Source organism: Brassica napus, chromosome C7, assembly GCF_020379485.1.
Source record: "Brassica napus cultivar Da-Ae chromosome C7, Da-Ae, whole genome shotgun sequence".
Classification (NCBI taxonomy): Eukaryota; Viridiplantae; Streptophyta; class Magnoliopsida; order Brassicales; family Brassicaceae; genus Brassica; species Brassica napus.
In genome coordinates, this window is record NC_063450.1 from 42346727 (window position 1) to 42368502 (window position 21776).

The 21776-nt window shown below is 38.6% G+C and overlaps 1 protein-coding gene and 1 long non-coding RNA gene across 2 annotated transcripts; both read left to right on the forward strand.

The window, feature by feature from the left end:
* The first annotated feature begins 1658 nt into the window (after window positions 1–1658).
* LOC125589610 lies at window positions 1659–9619 on the forward strand. The gene is made up of 2 exons (XR_007325780.1): window positions 1659–2550; window positions 9311–9619. It is a non-coding gene; the product is annotated as an uncharacterized LOC125589610 (long non-coding RNA).
* An 8859-nt stretch (window positions 9620–18478) lies between these two features.
* On the forward strand, window positions 18479–20688 carry LOC125589611. The gene is made up of 7 exons (XM_048761906.1): window positions 18479–18637; window positions 18988–19261; window positions 19334–19424; window positions 19509–19633; window positions 19717–20236; window positions 20305–20419; window positions 20502–20688. The coding sequence occupies exons 1-5, from the start codon at window positions 18488–18490 to the stop codon at window positions 19791–19793; spliced, it is 717 nt and encodes a 238-aa protein (XP_048617863.1). The 5' UTR covers window positions 18479–18487; the 3' UTR covers window positions 19794–20236; window positions 20305–20419; window positions 20502–20688.
* The last annotated feature ends 1088 nt before the right edge of the window (window positions 20689–21776 follow it).

The following is a 21776-nucleotide window of genomic DNA, read 5'->3' on the forward strand; positions in this document are numbered from 1 at the left end:
TGATATACGCCATTGGATATCGTTGCTACCGGATTGCTCACTAGGAAGTGTTAATAGAGAAAGGAATATGGCGGCTGATTCATTGGCAAAGCAATCTTTGATTGATCCTAATATTGTTGTTTTTTATACGATTCCACCGATTTGGTTGGTGAATTTCTTGTATTGGCCATATACCATTTAAAGTGCTAATAAAATCAATTGTTGTTAAAAAAATTACAGACTACCTAATTTGAAGTGCGTTATTAACTATTTATTGAACAAATTGTACAAGTGCGGATTTATCTTTTGGTTTTACAAAACCGCACGCCTCTTTGAAGAATGTTACGAATGGTGCAGTTTTACCAAAACAGCTCAGAAATCCGCACCCACTAAGTTACCATTCATAACCATAGTTTCATGGTCACTAAAACAATTAGCTGGTTGATCAATCATCAAAGCAGAATACAATTCAATCTCATCTAGACTCCATTAATGGGTCACATCACGTCTTAGTGAGCTCAGTGTTAGGCCAGCATTAACGCGGGTTTTGGATGGGGTTTTTACGCGTGGCCCCCCCAGATTTTGACAAAATACGGTTCCAAAGTTGCCAGATAAGAAACGGTGTTGAAAGGTTTTTTTACTGTTTGCGGACCCCACTGACACGTGGCAGCTCGCGATCGGTTCATTTTTTTTTAAATCAGAAAAAGAATAATAAAAAAATAATAATAATAAGAAACCCATTTTGGGTTTTTGCGTTAATCATGCCCTTACGCTCAGAAGTACATCAATGACCTACTACAACGACAGATAAGATAACCCATTTCATTCCATTCACATATGAAAGACTTAGAGATTGACAATCAATTTATCTGAAAGCTGATCCTGTATCATACATATGTATATCAAATTGGCAATACATTATTGAAGGCTCTATCACGTTCTAATTTGACTTGCCCGATGTATATGTGTGGGTCAGACGAAATATCGATAAATACGATTTTCAAATGTTCTGATGCCCTTCATTTCACGGTATTTTTAATATGTACTAGGGACCACGGTTTATTCAATTATATTATGTTGTTTATTTGCCATGACATGACACAGTGATTGACACAGCAAAGAAAACACCAAAGTTTTTTAAATAATGATAGCCAATTTCACAATGCGCCACTGATCATGACCTAACCTAACTGATGGACTCGCTTCAGTATTTTTTTGGCTTCTGTTTTTCGACGTCTTGTTTATGTTTTTGTTAAAGTTAATTGTTAAATGCAGTTTCTCTTTCTTTTTTTTAGTTCACCTTTAAATGCAGTTTCTAGAAATCAAATATCATATATCACTTTCACATACGCTAAAGACGCATGTTACAAAATGACCAATGGTAAAAGTTTTGTCGATGCTACATTATGATAATTGTATAGTTGCATAAGTTGCCCCACTTTAATAATTAAATTTTCATATATTCAATTGTTTTTGACGCCAGAAATTTAGGCTTCACTTATTTCGTATAAATCAATAATAAATCGTATTCTATTAACTCGTTATTGCGAGTCAGGAGAAGTACATTTGCGATCAAGATTGCTTGACATGATATGGATAGGAGACCGTGTTTTGTTAATCATATTGTGTGTTGAGAGTAATCTACTTGTTGTTTTCATTTGCGTATTAAATATATTTTTATATTTTCAGTTTGATTATCAAATTTTGTTTTTATGATCCTAGCTAGTAATCTTTTTAGTTATTAGTATTGACTGATATACAACTTATAAACTTGACCCCGCCACATACAAATAGTAAAAAATATACTGAATGATAAAATACAAATTGACAACTGGTTTTAAATTTATCCTAATATTAGCATTTTATAAATAAGTATTGAATGATATTTACATATTCAGTTTTCATGTGAATTGATATGCAGCTTTTTCACGGTTTTGTATTTTTCAGAAATATGACTAATCCCCCAAATACATACAACAGTTAAACATATACCAAATAAGAACAGAAGAAAACTTATTTAAACTAATTAATCTCACTAGTTTTATGATACGGCGATGAATGATATATCACTCATATTATCCACGTTCACGTTCTAAAACATGATTCAGAAATTTTTATCATTTATAATATCCTCAAATCTGTATGTTTTAACGTTTTTGAAAAGTACTAGTAATTTCACTAAATCAAAAAGGGAAATTTGAACGCATAACAATAGGAACACACGAAACAAAGATTCTAACCATTGCATACTTTAGGCTACGATATAGTCGCTATATTTATGTATAATGGCAAAAATACCCAACATGCGCGTGAAAAAACGTTGGATCCACCACTTCTTCCAATTTCACTTACCCCTGGCAACTGAACAATGTCTTCTCCCGTTCTACACTCAATAAAGCGATAACGAAGACGGATTTGGAGAAAGTTCACCTTTGTTTCACCTGTGAAACAAGGCGGACTATTTGTCATATCGTTGTGGGTTAGAGCGTGAGGCAACACTACTTCAAATTTTGGGTAGTAAGTGTCGTTGGTGGCTCCAATTTAGAGGAGAAAAGGAGGACATCACAGGAGGTAATTTTGATTTCATAGCATTATAGCACCCAGTTTCATTATCCGAGAAAACCTGATCGGGTTTTTGAAATCGATACCACCCTAGCCAATATATTGCAGATCTGTGGTTGAGGGGTGAATGGCTTCGGAGTATAAAGAAATGTACTTTAAAACTGTTTCACCGTTCGATCATACAAGAACAAATTAATCTTCTAAATTACTAGACTATTTGCTAAACATAAGTAGTATATACGTTGTTTGTTCTGCATATTTGGTAACTTGTCTTCGGCCAAGTTCTGTGTAGTTATTTGTGGCATACAAGCTGTCCTTTTGATTTATACATATTTGAAGTATACCATGGTCCATGTTTGTATTATGTATTGTCAATATTACGAATAAATTGTATAGCCTAAAATTCAGCAGATGTGGCCCAGTGACTATACTATTGTCATTGATAATGTAGTATTCCTTGACATGGTCAGCTAATGAACATTTGACCGATTGCCAATTGGCCTAGTTATGTTGTTGCATTTACTTTCTTTGTGTCTAATGTACATCCGGAAATGGGTTCGTTGTTATAATAGTCCTGATATTTTTTTTATAATGTATGAAAATTGTTCTACCATGTATACTGATGTAAAGACATACATACTAGATGAGCAAAGTATATAGTATAGTCACCATGGTGTCAAAAAAATGGTTCGATTATAGTCTACAAGCTAGGTGTGTCTCTTAGCATAGTTTACTACGCTATATGATATATGTGCATAGTATAAAAATATATATTGAATTGAACATTTCGTGATATATGTGACCATATTATATGCATGTTTATCGTGTGTTGCATTGCTTGTTCTCATTGACCTCAATGCCACTCAGTGCATGCACCAGTGTGCGACCGTAACGAAAAGAGGCATTTTAAACTGCAGTTATGCCATATGCAATTGAAGCATTCTCCACATTTAACCCACACCAACTCCCGTAATAATCCACTTGATGCTTGATATCTTGCATATTTCCATTGTCTTATCCATTCACCCATGTGCATTTTGATCATATAGACTAGGATTTAGCCATGTTTAGGTTGCATTTTGCATACATGAGCCTTTATTAGGTATTGGAGTACCACATGGAGTTCTTGGAGACATTTGGATGCATTTGGAGCTCAAAAGAGGTGATCTAGGTGATCATTAGACGAGCAGAGCATGGGAGCGACATCACGGAGCGACGCCATGAGGTCACTCCAAACTACCTCTCAGAGCGACCTCGCTGGAGCGACCCCGAGAAGTCGCTCGCCATTTCATCCCGGTGGAAGCAACAAACTGACCCGGAGCGACCTATCAGAGCGACCACTCTAGATCGCTCCCGAAGCCCAGAGCGACTTGGCCAGAGTGACACCCCGAGGCCGCTCGCATTTCTATCGCGTGACGACAACACAATGGAGCCGGAGCGACCTCTTAGAGCGACCCACTGAGGTCGCTCCCAAAGCTCGGAGCGACTTGTCGGAGCGACATGCCGAGGTCGCTCCGCGTCTATTTGTTGGCCGAATTCATGTTTTCTCAAGGGCCTTTTGGTCATTTCATTATGCACGTTTTTACTTTTCAAAACCTATGTTTTAAGTACCTTTCGTAGCCACCAAGGAGGATTATCTTTTGTTCTTAAGAAAAACCTTTGGAAAGTTCATCTCTTGAATCATTTTTGTTCATCTAGTTATTACAATTCTGTGTTTCCAATTCATTGTTGTATCCCTCTGTATGATGAATCTGAAATCTAAAATGTGTTTAAGAGGAATCATGAAGAGTAGTGAGTAATCACCATTTGAATTCATGGGTTAGGAAGATTAAGGGTGATTAAGTTAGAGCTAGGATGTTTTAGTGTAGATCATTCCAAAACCTTACTAGTAGAGTAATCATAATGCATCTTCTGAGTTAGTTTCTCAAAAGTTGATCTTTAGGCATTTTCCACCGAAAAGGTGTTCGATGAAATGCCTGAAACAACTCTTCTACTTTTAGCATATTTTGCCAAAGACATTTGTTGTTAGAAGTGCTAAGATAGCCTTAGACCTGTTAGCAATGATTGCTTTCATATTATTCAACCAAAGACATTTGTTGTTTGAAATGTGTTAGTAAATGAACATTCATCTAGACATAGAGTTTGTTTAGAATCGTGTCTAAGCTTAAGGTTGATAGTTTGATTGTTCGTCTGACATCCTTAGTTTGAAACTTGATCACCCAAGGTCTAATTCCTATGCTCATGAGTTCTCATTTTCTTTAGTTAAGAAAGTCAACTCATTTACCACTTTTATTATTCTGAAACTGAATCAGCTTTATTCATTAGCTTAGAAATCATTTGAAATCACTGGTTGCACTTAGATTGAGTGAGTACTTGCATTCTCATTGCTTCGAATTCTCTTAGAATTGGGTCGACAATCATTTATACTACAATATTTGTCTTAGGAGCCTTGAAAACTCCTAACATCAATGCTTCCCCTCTGTTTAACTTTCTTCAGCTGAGACATTGAACTTATCGCATTTTCTTAACTTTTTCCCTAAGCGCGCACTTTGGACTTCTATGTCCTCCGAATTTCTTGTATTATTTCGGATTTATTCTTATTTTTAACTAAGCGCAACGTATTTGTTTATCCTTAGCCACTACCAAGGCTTGATGGTTTTATAAGTCAGTACGGCATAATGCAAATACAGAGACTATTACATTACTAATGTAGTATAGTATCGATCATCTTGCTTGTATAAAGACATCTGAATCTGATGCCATACTATATTAAATATAGTATAGTTGCATGTCCGCGTTTTTCATACAAGTACATGCGTACATATATGTTCCCTCCGTCAATGATGTCATATTCCCATGTAACTCATGCCTCTTATTTTGTATTTTGCTCACAGTCTCTACGAAAAGATCTCCTTGGTTGGTTGACTATATGACCATATTATATACCATATAGTATAGTCTTTTGACCTTGGGTTGGTATAAAACAGAAAAAATAATTTCCCCAACATTACAGTCTGATTATTTGGTCCCCATTAATTGATTATTTGGTCCCCATTAATTCACAAGTTTTATCTCCTATTTTATTAGCCATGTACATTAATATACTTAGCTGTTTACACTGCTCGTATACATTTTATTCACCAACTGTCATTACCTTTATTTGCATTTGATATATGTGGGGTTCCATATTGGATCCGGTTAACTTTTTCCCTACACATACTCAAGTTTCTACAGCTCGAACTTAAATACCATATGTTTATTTGATTGTGCGACCATCCTCCATTGCATGAATCATACTTGTATTATTGTATTTTGTTTCTTGTGTGCCCATACTATATTACATATAGTATATATTTATATAGCAGAGACTAACATGAGTCACCCGAACACCATGGTCGGGAAATACCGATGGTTTAAATTTATTAAGTTAGTGGTTAGGATATAAAAGTGAGTATAGTTTTTGGTACAACACAATTAATCACATGGGTTCTCCTTTATTTATGCTTGCCCACGCACACGCGCTTGGAGGATTCTTTTCGGCAATTTTGGACCAGACCTGTCTCTTCTGTGGATCCGAACAGTAGCATGGGTATATTCTTCATTTTGTTGGCTCTTATGAATATCAGACAAATTCTCCCAATCAAAAATCTAAGACCAATTAATTGAGATGAAATGTTTGCATACAACTGATATTTACACTGAAGATGCCGAATTTATGATTTCACCTCATAGATAAACTTTGCAAACTGCACCAACCCATCCAAATAAGATTCCTACCTACGTTGTATGTTAAAGTAGCCATTGAAGAAGTTGTTCTACACTGGAAAACTATATTACATTAGGTGCATAGTCCCCGCGCAAGCGCGGGGTCGACTACATTATAGGTGTATTATATAGTTTTGTTTACGGAATTTTATTGTTTTTTTGTCTATAATGTGATTGATGGGACTTTGGATATTACATAGGTTGATGAGTTTGATATAAGAATGAACGACGGAGTCATATGTTGATATTTTTATATCTTATATGTTCAAAGTTGAAGGTGATGGAACTTGTTAGTGTTTACTTAGGTAGTTGTTTGTATATAAATCAAATAGTGCATGGAAAAAGATAATAAATTTGGATTTAAAATGTTAGGGTTTCAAAATAACTGGGCCTTGAATCTGTGGTTTAGTCTAATACTGAAAAAACTGTTAGGACTTCAACTCTTTTTTTTCTCTATGTCGGGAATGTGGGCACTAATTTCCCGATTCATGTAGGTAAAATTGTTTCTTAGTTTGTGAGATTGAAAAGTGTAGATTGATTTTAAGCATGATTGATGAGAGGTTTACTTGCATCAGCTTCGTCTGCCGTGGGTGTTGAGTTTCGTCGGCGCCAGATGTTAGACATGCAAGAGAGAAGATCTGAATATGTTAATTTCGTGTTTTGTTTTTTCTTCTCTCTTGTTTTGTGGGTTCCACTCTTTGCTCAGACTGTACAAAAGATGAAGTCTGGCTAGGCCGTCTCACTTCTCTGAAGTATTCCCTTGATTAACCTCCCACCAACATCTATCTTTTGATTCTGTCTTGAAGTCGAGGAGCTTCCAGAAAAATTAGCTTCCATCTGCTGTTCCGCTTGGAATAGAGAGTTCTGAAATGCCGCATAAAAAACATATTGGCAAATAACTAATGATTGTCAACAACTATCACTATACTAAATATAAAATAAATCAAGGTTTTTTGTTCTGCACAAACTAAAATCTTACAACAGGGTTGTCACGGTCTTTTTTCAGGAGCAAGATCTTTTTCTTCCCAGAAACCATAGTCAATGCAATTCTTGGGAGAGAGCTATCCATGACAGAGGCTAAAGTTGCGTAGATGAAAAAATAGACCAGAAACACAATAGATTTTTTCAGATAAGGAAAATATGGGATAAGTTTTTGACTAATTTTCAGTTGTTGGTATGTCATTCCACTTGAATTTGCCTGATTGTAATCTTGCTTGGAGCTGCCAAATATGCTATGTTTACCAATTTCTAGGTTTGTGTTCGCAATCACTTGGAGCACCTAGCAACCTCAAAACGATCGACTTTCACAATGGAATCTGCTTTCAAAGATGGCATGTAATGATTAGCACGTCCGACGAGAGTAAACCCATGAATCATGGAATCTGTAAATAGTATTATCCAACAAAGAATCAGGAAATAAATTAAAACAATTATGTTAAATAAGGGTGATAGATCGAAGATTAACTTACCTTTTCATCGAGGAAAAGAACCGTGATTCCCACAAACTCCCTGTCTTTCTTGAAGTTCAGGGAATCCCAGAAGCGGAGGAAGCCAGAGGCTATGCTCTGACTACTAAGGCCAAGACGGAGAGACTCGAAGGTTGAGCGACGGACGCCGGGACGCCGGTTTGACGAACTGGGAGGCAGAGAGAAACATTTTCTAGAAGATGGTTAAAGCTAAGAGGAATCAATGAGTTTTGTGGAGATGCAGATTGGGTTCATCAAAGATGAGAATCATATATATATGGTTTACAGAGGGGCTACAAATCAGGAACATTTATGATCAAGCGATTTAAGATGGGGACATGAAGAGTTCACCAGTGAAAAAATAGATTACGAACATACACACGGCGCAACTCTGTAACTCAGACTTGTTTGAGACAATGATGAAAATAACCCATATTAAACTACAACAGTTTACAATATAGGAAAACCATAATTGTTGCAACCTTAAGCTTTTTTCATATAACGTGATGAATCACATTTAAAAATGAAGCCCATAACACACTTGTAGGTCCGACCCTCAGAGGAAGTTGAAGAAGCAAGGGCTTCCGACCTTCATAAATATATATTAGGTTCGGCTATCAATGTACAAAGATATCAGTTAGCTTAGTGGTATAAATGTTGGTGTTTATATCTTAATAGCCCGGGTTCAAACCATGGGCTTGACACTTTTTTACACTTTTTAAAAGTGGGACCCACAAAACGATGACGTGGCACGCTGAGGAGTGAGCAAAAACTGATCCATTATAATATAGATTGTTGATGGGTTTAAGCCTTTGAAGGAGTTTTGAGATTGGGTTTTCAATGTTAATACTTCCCTGGATTGGGCTTTATAATTAGCCTTTTGTCTTTTCTTGAAGATGCAAACATAATTGAGCTGCAACTCCAGCTTTAGATCAGCCTGGCTTGTTAGTCGTTTATTCTTTTTTTTTTTTGGAGCAAGAGCTTCAAATGTAGTTTTAGGATACATATTTTAGCCAGGTTAATTATACTTAGGTATGTTTGTTTGCTTGTTAGTTAAAAAAACTTAATGGAGTTGGACCTCCTCTTATTTGAAAGCTGAGGTTAAAAGAATCCTTATTTGGGTCAAAGAAATAAAAACAAGAAACAAAAAGACTATACTTTCATGGATGATTAAATTTTAATTTATATAATTGGAATAGTATAACAAACCATAATGTTACGGTACACCATATACTAAACCAGTATTTTATAACAAAGGTTCCATCAAGAGAATTTGATATTGAGATGACGAAGGACTTTCAACTTCAGTAGAGCATCTATTCCTAACCTCGTTAGTTCTGTAAGAAACATGAGAAGGAAAACGCTTGAGTTGATAATAGCGAAACATCACTTTTCTAATCTCCATGCAGTATTGTTTTTTCAGTTTTTACTACTTTCAGACAACACTCTCTAGAAATAGTTTTTTTTTTCACGTAAGAATGTTTTCAATAGTATCTTCAGTGCATTTCTTACAACCACTTTCCATTTTATCCATACAGGTTCTGAGATACATCATGTATTTTGTTGGAAGGTTCTCGAGCATATTAAAATTGTAATCTTGCGAAGCCGGGAATACTGCCTTCGCAATACTGCCTCCACTGCATCCATCTCAGGACCGAGATTAACCAATGGTGGTTGTCACCATTTTCTTGGCCCAAACTTGGATACACAAGTGATACCAAAGATATGGAAAAAAGCCATGGAAATTTTCTTAAGCTCTATTATGTCTTATATTTTTTATAAACCTTTTTCTCCTATTCCTGTGATCTACAAGTGTGTATCTTAATATATAAAGTTGACTTGTGTGATGCGCACAGCCCTCCACCTCATCAAGGAGGAATGGGCGTTTTTCGACACCTGTCAGCTCCAGAGTAGATCCGTGTAGCCCACGCTCCCTCCCCCTTCTCGCGCGCGTCGTGTTGTCTGTACGCTCCTTCGTTGCTCGCGCGTCCCGGAGAGGCAGAATATATGGATGTTTGGGCTTAAGTATATTAAGATAGGCCCATAACATTTTTAAGGGTTATTTGCCCCTGCGTCATTCTTCTTCTCCCGTGCCTCCACCCTGCAAGAGAAACCATTGAAACCGTGAAGCCAAAACGTCCCAGAATCATAACTCTTACATTTAATCTGTGTTTTCCATTCAAAGCTCCACTCTTCCTTCATAATGATTTCGATCTATCTCTTCGTTCACCCTCAAACCGCCTCGGACTCAATCTATAAATATCGGCGCTCACACTACAAGAAAACACATGCTTAACGACGAAAATTAACGAGGAAAAACAATCCTCGTAAATTTGCGTCGAGTTTACGACGAATTTACGTGAAAAACTAAAGTCATCGTTATTTCCTCGTAACGTAACGACAAAACTGTTTCGTCGTAAAGTGGATGTAACTTTACGAGTATTTTACGAGGAAAAACTGTTTCCTCGTAAATACGACGTAAACTTTGCGTGGTATTTACGAGGGAATAGTTTACGTGTATTTAGCGAGGAAATTTTTGAATCCACCAACTTTATAGGTGTTACACGTTTTTTTTGCCCACCTAATTAATTTTCGTCGTAAATTCATAGCAAAATTACAACTACCAGATTCGAATTTTCCTATAAATATGGATGTTTAAACATCATTTTAAACACACCAACAACAAAAAACGTGAAAGAAAAAAAAATGGCTGGCTCTGGGAATATTTACGAGTTGCGGAAGTGGATGTATATGCATAGAGATGCTAACGGGAGAGTGACGAAAGAATACCTTGCGGGTCTGGAGACATTTATGCATCAAGCAGATTCAACACCGCTCGCCCAAGAAAGTGGTAAGATGTTCTGTCCTTGTCGGAAATGCAACAATTCGAAACTGGCAAACCGTGAAAATGTTTGGAAGCATTTAATAAATAGAGGTTTCACGGCAAATTACTATACCTAGTTTCAACATGGAGAAGGTTTTAATTATGATCAGAATGAAGCTAGTAGTAGTAATAGCAATTTTCAGGAAAAAGAACCGGTTGATCATCATTTGCATAATGAACATAGTTACCAGCAAGAGGAGATGGTAGATTATGATAGGGTTCATGATATGGTAGCTGATGCATTCGTAGCTCATGATGGAGATGAAGAACCTAATATAGATGCAAAAAAGTTTTACGAAATGTTAAACGCGGCGAATCAACCACTTTACAGTGGTTGTAGAGAAAGTCTCTCTAAATTGTCGTTAGCTGCTAGAATCATGAATATTAAATCTGATCACAATCTACCTGAAAGTTGCATGAACGAATGGGCGGACTTGTTTAAAGAGTATTTGCCGGAAGACAATGTGTCTGCTGATTCTTATTATGAGATTCAGAAACTGGTTTATAGTCTTGGGTTGCCTTCGGAGATGATAGATGTTTGCATCGACAACTGCATGATCTATTGGGGAGATGATGAGAAGCTAGAAGAATGTCGATTCTGCAAGAAGCCACGATTCAAGCCGCAAGGACGGGGACGTAATAGGGTACCGTACCAAAGGATGTGGTACCTACCAATTACAGACAGATTGAAAAGATTGTATCAATCAGAGCAGACTGCTGGAAAGATGAGATGGCATGCCGAGCATACTCAGACGGATGGTGAGATGACTCATCCATCAGATGCAAGAGCCTGGAAACATTTCAACAAAGTACATTTCAACGGGAGTTACTATTCTTGACCATATTAATACCTGGTCCAAACCATCCAAAAAGGTCCCTGGATGTTTTCCTACAACCACTGATAAAAGAGTTGAAGGATTTGTGGTCAACAGGGGTGAGGACGTATGACTGTTCAACGAAGACGAATTTTACGATGCGAGCGATGCTTTTGTGGACCATAAGTGATTTCCCTGCCTATGGGATGTTGTCTGGATGGACTACACATGGGAGATTAGCTTGTCCATATTGTAATGGAACGACAGATGCGTTTCAACTGAAGAATGGTAGGAAGACAAGTTGGTTTGATTGTCACCGTCGATTTCTTCCCATTGGCCATCCTTACCGAAGAAACAAGAATTTGTTTAGGCACAAAAAGGTTGTGAGAGACACTCCTCCTCCATATCTAACTGGAGAACAAATTGAAGCGCAAATCGACTACTACGGAGCTAACGAAACAGTTCGTTGGGGTGGTAATTGGCATGTCCCTCGTAATATGCCAGATTCTTACGGTGTTCATCACAACTGGCACAAGAAGAGTATATTTTGGGAGTTGCCATATTGGAAGGATCTTCTTCTGCGCCACAACCTCGATGTGATGCATATAGAGAAGAATTTCTTTGAGAACATCATGAATACAATATTGAATGTCCCAGGGAAGACAAAAGACAACATAAAATCGAGGTTGGACTTGCCGGATATTTGCTCAAGAAGCGAGTTACATATTAAAAGCAATGGACAAGTTCCCGTTCCGATATTCAGATTATCTTCAGAAAAAATGTCGGTGTTGTTCAACTGGGTGGCATCAGAAGTGAAGTTCCCCGATGGGTATGTTTCGAATCTCTCTAGATGTGTTGAAAAGGGTCAAAAGTTCTCCGGGATGAAGAGTCATGATTGTCATGTATTTATGCAACGACTACTGCCCTTTGCATTTGCGGAGCTACTTCCAACAAACGTACATGAAGCACTTGCAGGTACGTAGTGTATTATATCACAATAATTTACAAAATAATATATGACTAACAATGTGTTTAATTTTTTTTTGAATATAAAAGGCATTGGAGCATTTTTCAGGGATCTGAGCACACGCACTCTTAAAGAAGAAGTTGTGGAACAGCTTCAGGAGAACATTCCCATCTTATTGTGCAACTTGGAGAAGATATTTCCTCCCGGATTTTTTGACGTCATGGAGCATCTAGCTGTCCACCTCCCATATGAGGCATTGCTTCGTGGACCTGTACATTACGGATGGATGTATCAGTATGAGCGAGCCATGAAATATTTGAAGGGAAAAGCAAAGAACCTCGCCAAAGTTGAAGGTTCTATAATTGCTGGAAGTTTGACGGAAGAAGTTTCTCACTTCACATCGTACTACTTTGCGTCAAAAGTACGTACACGGAGAAGAGCTCCAAGAAGATATGATGATGGTGGTGTTGCGCCAACATATGCAGTTGCTGGTGTTCCAGACATCTTTAGCCAGATTGGGCGACTCGGTGGGAAGTGTAAAGAGGTTTGGTGGTCGAGTGAAGAAGACGCTCATAGTGCACACACCTATATTCTACTCAATTGCGAAGATCCATTGATGCGTTATTTTGAAAGGTAACATATATTGACACTTCGAAACACATATAAGTATAATTAATTGTATAATTGCGAGAGATTCATTCCTATAAAATGTGATTTTACAGCCTATTTGTTTCTCAAGTCGAAGAAACATTTCCTGGTATATCCACAAGTGACGTAGACAAAAGGAAAGATCAACACTTCATTAAGTGGTTGCGGAATCAGGTATTAACTAAAACTTTTTTTTCATACATTATCTGTATTTCATTAACATTCTCTTTATTTTTGCAGGTTGATTATGACGACGACGATGCAGATTATCCTAAGTGGTTACACGAAGTAATTCAATCTCCACTTGTAAAGGTCACCACATCACAGATGTATTTCACACGAGGCTATACTTTTCATACATATGACTATGGTAGACAGCGGGCGACCAGTAACTATGGAATATGTGTGAAAGGGGAAACAGATTTCTACGGGATCTTGACGGAGATTATTGAAGTCGAATTTCCAGGGATACTGAAGCTGAAATGCGTCCTCTTCAAATGTGAATGGTTCGACCCCGTCGTCAACAGAGGTGTTCGGTCTAACAAATTCGGTGTAGTTGATGTCAACGGTGGACGAAGGTACAACAAATTCGAGCCTTTCATCTTAGCTTCACAAGCAGACCAAGTTAGCTTCCTTCCATACCCTCGGATGAGAGATTCAGGTATAAATTGGTTAGCAGTGATCAAAGTTACACCTCGAGGACGAATCATCAGTGGAGAAGAACCACCATTGCAAGAAGAACAGATAAATGAAGTCGAGGAACCTGAACAAGAAATTGATGACATCCTTCTCATTGATCCGCATAATCACGAGTACGAAGATCTTACCGATGATGCCACAGACGAAGCTGTTGAAGACGAGTTTAATGAAAATGATGATGTTTCTAGTGATGACGAGAATGTCGATGTATCCGATTGACGTATTTGTTTTATGAATAAGATGAGGGAGTTTGTTTTATGAATAAGATAATGTGGGGTTTGTTTTATGAATAAGGTAATGCTGGGAGTTTGTTTTATGAATAAGCAAATGTGGGATATTGTGGTTTGGAATGGAAATAAAGATGGATTTTGGAATATATGAAGTAGAAAATAAGGAATATGGGGTTTCGGGTTTTTGGTTTCGGGTTTCGGGTTTTGGGTTTTGGGTTTCGGGTTTGGGCTTTCGGGTTTCGGGGTTTGGGGTTCTAGGGATATATGAAGTAGAAAATTAAAGATGGGGGTTTGGAATATATGAAGTGGAAAATTAAAGATGGGGGTTTGGGTTTCGGGTTTCGGGTTTCGGGTTTGGGGTTTCGGGTTTGGGGTTTCGGGTTTCTGGTTTGGGGTTTCGGGTTTAGGGTATGGGGTTTGGGGGTTGGGGTTTCGGGTTTCGGGTTTCTTATTCTAGGGATTTAAACATAACACTCGTTAATTCCACGTAAGCACAAATCGTCGTAAAGTCCACGCAGGATGAAATCGTCGTAAAGTCCACGCAGGATGAAATCGTCGTAAAGTCCACGTAGGATGAAATCGTCGTAAAGTCCACGCAGGATGAAATCGTCGTAAAGTCCACGTAGGATGAAATCGTCGTAAAGTCCACGCAGGATGAAATCGTCGTAAAGTCCACGTAGGATGAAATCGTCGTAAAGTCCACGTAGCATAAAATCGTCGTAAAGTCCACGTAAGACAACGAGGAAATAACGACGAAACCTAAAGTTAAATATGGGGTTTGAAATATATGAAGTAAAAAATTAAAGATGGGGGTTTGGAATATATGAAGTAGAAAATAAGGAATATGGGGTTTGGGGTTTGGGGTTTCGGGTTTCGGGTTTCAGGTTTCGGGTTTGGGGTTTGGGTTTCGGGTTTCAGGTTTCGGGTTTGGGGTTCTAGGGATATATGAAGTAGAAAATTAAAGATGGGGGTTTGGAATATATGAAGTAGAAAATTAAAGATGGGGGTTTGGGTTTCGGGTTTCGGGTTTGAGGTTTCGGGTTTGGGGTTTCGGGTTTCGGGTTTGGGGTTTCGGGTTTCGGGTTTCGGGGTTGGGGTTTCGGGTTTGGGGTTTCGAGTTTCGGGTTTCAGGTTTGGGGTTTCGGGTTTGGGGTTTCGGGTTTCGGGGTTGGGGTTTCGGGTTTCGGGTTTGGGGTTTGGGGTTTCGGGTTTGGGGTTTGGAATATATGAAGTAGAAAATTAAAGATGGGGGTTTGGAATATATGAAGTAGAAAATAAGGAATATGGGATTTGGGGTTTCAGGTTTCGGGTTTCGGGTTTGGGGTTTCGGGTTTTGGGTTTGGGGTTTGGAATATATGAAGTAGAAAATTAAAGATGGGGGTTTGGAATATATGAAGTAGAAAATAAGGAATATGGGGTTTGGGGTTTCGGGTTTGGGGTTTCGGGTTTCAGGTTTCGGGTTTCGGGTTTGGGGTTTCGGGTTTGGGGTTTCGAGGTTGGGGTTTCGGGTTTGGGGTTTCGGGTTTGGGGTTTGGGGTTTGGGGTTTGGGGTTTGGGGTTTCGGGTTTCGGGTTTGGGGTTCTAGGGATTTAAACATAACACTCGTTAATTCCACGTAGGATGAAATCGTCGTAAAGACCACGTAAAAAGATTTAAACATAAATCACGTTAATTCCACGTAAGCAAAATCGTCGTAAAGTCCACGTAAAGAAAAACACGGGCCTTTGTGATTCCTCGCCATTTCCTCGTAAAAAAAAACACGGGCCTTTGTAACTGCTCGCTATTTCGTCGTAAATTTACGACGAATTTGCGACGATATGTAATCTTATATATACACCCGACCGCTCACTCTTTCTTTCCTCTCTACTTCCTCTCTACTTCCTCTCCATTTCGTAGCAATGGTAAGCCTCTCTGATTCCTCTCTAATTTGGTTAGTTTAGGATAGATTAGGTGGTTAGTATAGGGAATTTAGATAGGTTTGCGGATTTTATGTTATTTAGTGTTGATTAGGTGGATAATGTTGGAAAATATATTGTTGATGTTAATTTTAAAAATTTCATTTTTTTTTCCAGGTTCGAAAAGGAAGACTTACTGCCCATTACAGAGAGATCTTCGGTGAGCCGGGTAGTCGTTTAGACCCGGCCTCTTCTTCCGCTCCCAGTTCTTCGGGCCAGGAGACTGTCCCCGAGACTCAGTACACTCAGAGAGTCTCTGGGTCTACTTCTTCTAGTGCACCATCGGCTCCTCATGTGCCTCCTCCGATGCCTCCTCCTGTGCCTCCTCCGATGGCACCTCCGATGGTCGCTGATATTCATCCTGATCTGATGGTGCCTCCGAGTGCTCCTTACTCGCAGTACACGGTAGAGGACATTCTCAGTCTGCCAGGCAGAGAAGGTTTACCAGTCATCGACCCAGACCGACCGGACGGAACGTTGTGGTATGTTGCATTAATTTTTTTAATTCGTTTAAATATCTTTTATAACATTAAAAAATAATTTATATTTTAAATTTGTATTTTCCAGGTGGGGGGTTGACGGATGTCTTGCATCGGACGTAACCGACACGATCAAGGGTTACTTCTCCATGGCACATCCAAACTGGAGTAAGACGCCTCACTACGTCAGAAAGACGTGGTTCAAAATTTACGCTGTAAGTTTCTATTAATTAATTATATATATTTTAATTTTTTCATGATTTATATATATACTTTCTAAAAAACTAATTGTTAATTTATTTTTTCCAACAGCAAAAATATAATTGGGCTTTGGGGATCACTGAGAGGGTGAGGAAGAAGTTTAACGCGAAAGCGAAAGTTCGCTTGTTGGACACGGTCTCCAACTGGAAGGGTGACTGGATCGTGAAGGGGTATGAGCGTGGCAAACCCGCTGAGCTCACCACGGACGTGTGGGATGGCCTCATCCGTTATTGGCGCCTTCCTGATTCGATTAGAATCGCCCAGGCTTGCTCTAACTCCCGTAACACGGTCGATGAGCACGGGAACGGGCCGATGCTTCACACTACGGGCCAAAAACCCCACGCCGGTGTCCGTTTGGAAATGGTAATTAAAATTTTATTAAATAATTTTTTTAATAATTATATTAATTTATTCTAACTTTCTTAACTGTTTTTTAGGCCAAAGAGACGGGACATCTCCCGTCTCTTATGGAACTTTACGAGAGGACCCACAAGAACAAGGCGGGCGTATTTGTAGATGGCAAGTCCGAGCAAATCTACAACGACGTAGTTGCTCGGGTTGAAGACCGCCAGACTCAGCTGACCCAGCAGTCTACCGACGGATTACCCGTCACCTTATCCACACTTGAAGTGGATAAGATTTACGAGGAGGTAAATTTTCAAAAAAAATAATTTTTAATTATTCATTTAATTTAACTTTAAATATTTACTTACAATATTTATTTTTTGTTTTTAAGGTTGTCCCTAAAAAAAAGGGACGGACATTGGGTATTGGTTCCGTCAACGATGTTCCGAGAGCGACATCGTCTTATGGTCAGCGACGGGATGATGAAGTCACGGAGCTGCGTAGAGAGTCCGCTCAGCTGCGTAACGAGTTGACCGCGACAAAATCTCGTATGGGTGGAGTCGAGGGCTTCTTAGACGTTATTGCGGCCACAAATCCGGAATGGGAGTCCATGTTGAGGAACATGCGACAACAACATCCCATTCATGGCGAGTCATCCGGCGACGTACATAACGAGGCGGATGTTACGAGGAGGAGTGATGAATTCTACCGGGCGATGAACGACCCTTAGTTTTTTTTTTTGTTGTTGTATTATATAAATTCAAAACTTATTTATTTATAAAATATTTTCATATGAATTTACTTTTATTTTGAATTTTAATTTATTATTAAATTAAATAATTTTAATTATTTTTTAATTATATTTTAAAATTCTGTAAAATAATAAAAACGAAGTAAATTCGTAGCTAATGTACGACCTCTTTACGTGGAAATCTTACGAGGAAATGACGAGAAACAGTTTACGAGTATTTTACGAGGAATTATTTACGAGGAAATAACGAGGAAATGTTTACGACCATTTTACGAGGAAATCATTTCGTGGTTGTTACGTGTATTTTGCGAGGAAAATCTTTCAAGGTATTTACGTGTAGATTACGAGGAACTGTTTTCGAGTTATTTACGAGGAATTGTAGCGACGTCCTTACGAGGAATTGTAGCGACGTCTTTACGACGAATCGTTCTACTTCGTCTTTACGACGAAATATATTCCTCGCTAAGTTACGACGAATTAGCGAGGAAATATGTGTTACGACGGACGTGTAACGAGCAAACGCGTTTCCTCGCTAATTCGTCGTAAAGCCTCTTTTACGACGAAATAACGAGGAAAACCGCCCTCGTTAAGATTATGTTTTCTCGTAGTGTCACTTTCCCTTCACCTCGCAACTGAAACGATTTGCTCAAACACACGATCTCCTAGAAGCAACATTTTCAGATGGCTAATTCATACACTTTGCTTGCGAATTTGAGAGTCGGACGATGCTCTAATACTGCTGAGGTCCGCTTGCTGAGGTTCTGGGAGGCCAGAAATATCAACAAAGGTGGTGAACTGATGAGTATTGAGATGCTGCTCATCGATGAGGCTGTAAGTATTCTTCCCCGATTTTATGTGTTCAAGATCCAAATTTTTTTGGTAGCGCGTTGTTCTGTTTGGAAAAAAATTTAATTGATTTAGACAAAACTTTAATTTTAATTTTTATTGTTTTTTGAGGACAGAAACATTTATTAAGTTCCATTTTAGAAAAAAATTGATTGATTCAGACAAAATTTTAATTTCAATTGTTTCTTGAGGCCAGAAACATAATTCACTTCCGTTATAATTTTAATTCAGAATTTTAAAGAAATTACCAGTTGCTTTTAAATTTTACCCGATTAGCTCTCTTGACAGTTAGGCTTATTTGATGAACTGATGTTTCTCTCCTTTGATATCAACAGGATACCCTGGTTCAAGGGTGTGTTTCTGCTGTTCACCAACGTAAGTTCAGGGAACGTCTTGCTGAAGGATCGGTTTACACTCTCAGCGGATTTGACGTTACACGCAGCAAACCAAAATTCAAGTTGAGTGATGGCCCTGTCTCCATCCGTTTCAATGAAGGAACTGATTTTGAGAAGCTTGCTGCCACTGCTAGAATCATACCTACAGAACATTTCCGCTTCCGAACACATGAACAGATTCTTGAGTTAGCAAACACCTCCAGACAGCTCCCAGGTATTTCTTTCCTTGATATAAGACTTTTGAAATCATTTCGCACGGTAATGTGATCGTACTATAATACCTCAGATGTTATTGGGGAGGTTCGTGCAATTAGGAGTACCATCACGGACCGTTTACCCGGAGCACAACGCGTGATGCTTACTCTTCGTATGGAGAGGTATTCTGTGTGTTATTGTATTTGTTTGTTATTATCGTTTACACTATCTACAATGTCTAACAATGTTCTTCATATTAATTGCAGTGATGTAAATGTTTGTGTAAGTCTTTTTGATTCCTTAGCTGTTGCGTTCCACACCAAGTTGGATGGATACGGGCGGGAGCCACGGATTGTCCTCGTCACCGGAATCAATCCTAAAATAGTCTTGGGTAAAAGAGCATTCCATTTAAAGTAGTCTCATTTGTCATAGTGGTTTTTGTTCTCTTAGATAACTCCACATTACTGTTGGCAGGCAAGTTATACTTGAATGGAACATCTGCTTCAAGGATTTTCTTTGACCGAGACCTCAGCTGGAAAGGATCGGCTTGAAAGGCGAGACCTTTGGTTTATAATCTACAGTAGATATTTTGGTTCCCTGTATTCTATTCCTTTTGATGCGTTTTCATTATTATCTTCTTACAGACTACCAGGTGGTGGAGCAGACGAGACAGGGTCTTCATCAAAGGTGGTTCATGCACAAAAGATCGAACCTCTCACCGTCGCTGAGCTTAACAAGTTTGTTCTCTCTGCTGAACCTCGGGTACAAACTGATACATTAGAAGTTACTCCCTCTTTAGAATTGTCTAATTAATCGTTTTTTTTTCCCTTTAACAGATCATCGAATTCCTTTGCACGGCTAAAGTAACTGGGATTCAACTTGGCGATGGTTGGTGCTACATTGGCTGCTCTCTCTGTTCAAAGAAACTTATCCGCGAGGAATCTTCATTCACCTGTCCCTCATGCAATGAAACCAATGCTGTAGCTGAACTGAAGTAATTTTTCAACTTTTAAGTTTATTGTGTCATTGAACCAAATGCTGAAATTCATTTATGTCCGATAGGTATCGGGTAGCATTTTCTGTTTCAGACCCGACTGGCACATCGTCTTTCCTTGGATTTGATAAAGAAGTTGCTAAGCTGACTAATGTGCTAGCTTCCGAAGCTGCGCAGATTGTGGTAATTCCTTTTAAACCCATTCCAGCGTTTACGATTGTTTGTGAAACTCAATACATTTGTAATGTTTTTGGTACTTTGGCAGGGGATTGGTATTAGTGCCCATGTTGACACTAAGCTTCCTCGAACTCTCGATAACATTGTTGGTAACACATACACTTTCCAGCTCAAGCTAACAGACTTCAACTTCACTGCAAACCACCAGACCTTCACAATCTCACGCATGTTTGCTGCACCAGAGATAGCTCCCACCCCAAGCTTTGCTGTGAGTGATTTCCCCTTCCCCTTATCAAAAGATTCTCATGTTATAAATATTAAATCAGCGACATTGCTATATATGTTGGTTTCAGGAAACCGAAGAGGTCCCTCAACCTGTAGTCTCTCAGACCGTGGCACGAGTATCTTCAGCCAGTGGTTCAATTGGCAGCCGTGAGGCAGCAGAAGAGGAACAGTTTGCTATGGAAGAGAGTGCACGTAAGAAGGCACGTGTGGAATGAGACCTTTTCCGATAACTTGACAACCACGTTTCTATTTTATCACTTTGCTTTCTCCAGTTTGAACTTTGCTTTTATTTTTTGGCTTTCTTATGCAAGACAATTTCTCAGTGGTTGTTAATTTCCATTTTTATCTATGCAAATCTTTTTCACGATAACAATTTGCATGGCTTTTCTTTAAGATGAAGCTTTCGCCTCTTCTTATGAGTCAATGTGGAGGAATGAGTTGACATATAGCATCGTCGGAAAAAAATATTATCTGGTCGTTGAAAGACTTTTTAAAAGTCAAGTTAACCCGAAATTGATCATGAAAAAAAAAACATTTACCGATGGGCACCTCCAACACACTAATAATTACGAATATTCAAAGCCATTTTTGCATTTTATTCATTGCATCGCGTCCATACGCATATTCATATATATATATGTGTAAAAAAATTTTGTGTATTGGAAACTTTTTTTGGCGCTAGAAATGGAAAAACTTAAAACAAATGGAACACCTATCATTTAGGATATAAATTTGAAATGCTCAGACTATGAATAAATTGACAGAGGCACAATATGCTTAGATCTATTTCTCAGGCGTCCATGACTCTTTCTCTCATACAGAAGTTGAATGCAGCAACTTTAATATAACTGCAACATATTCATTATGTCTATCCACCTCCCATATTCAGTCTTTACTCCTACGCTCAAACTGAAACCACGCAGCCGTTACTCACAGACCCCTTCGTTTTTACTTTACAAATGTAATTGTGACCATCATTCCGGCTCTCTATCATCTGTACTTCGACAAATGGTGAAGACTCAAGAAGAACTTGCACGCAAAGCAACTGAAGTTAGTTCACTGAGAGGACATGGATTAT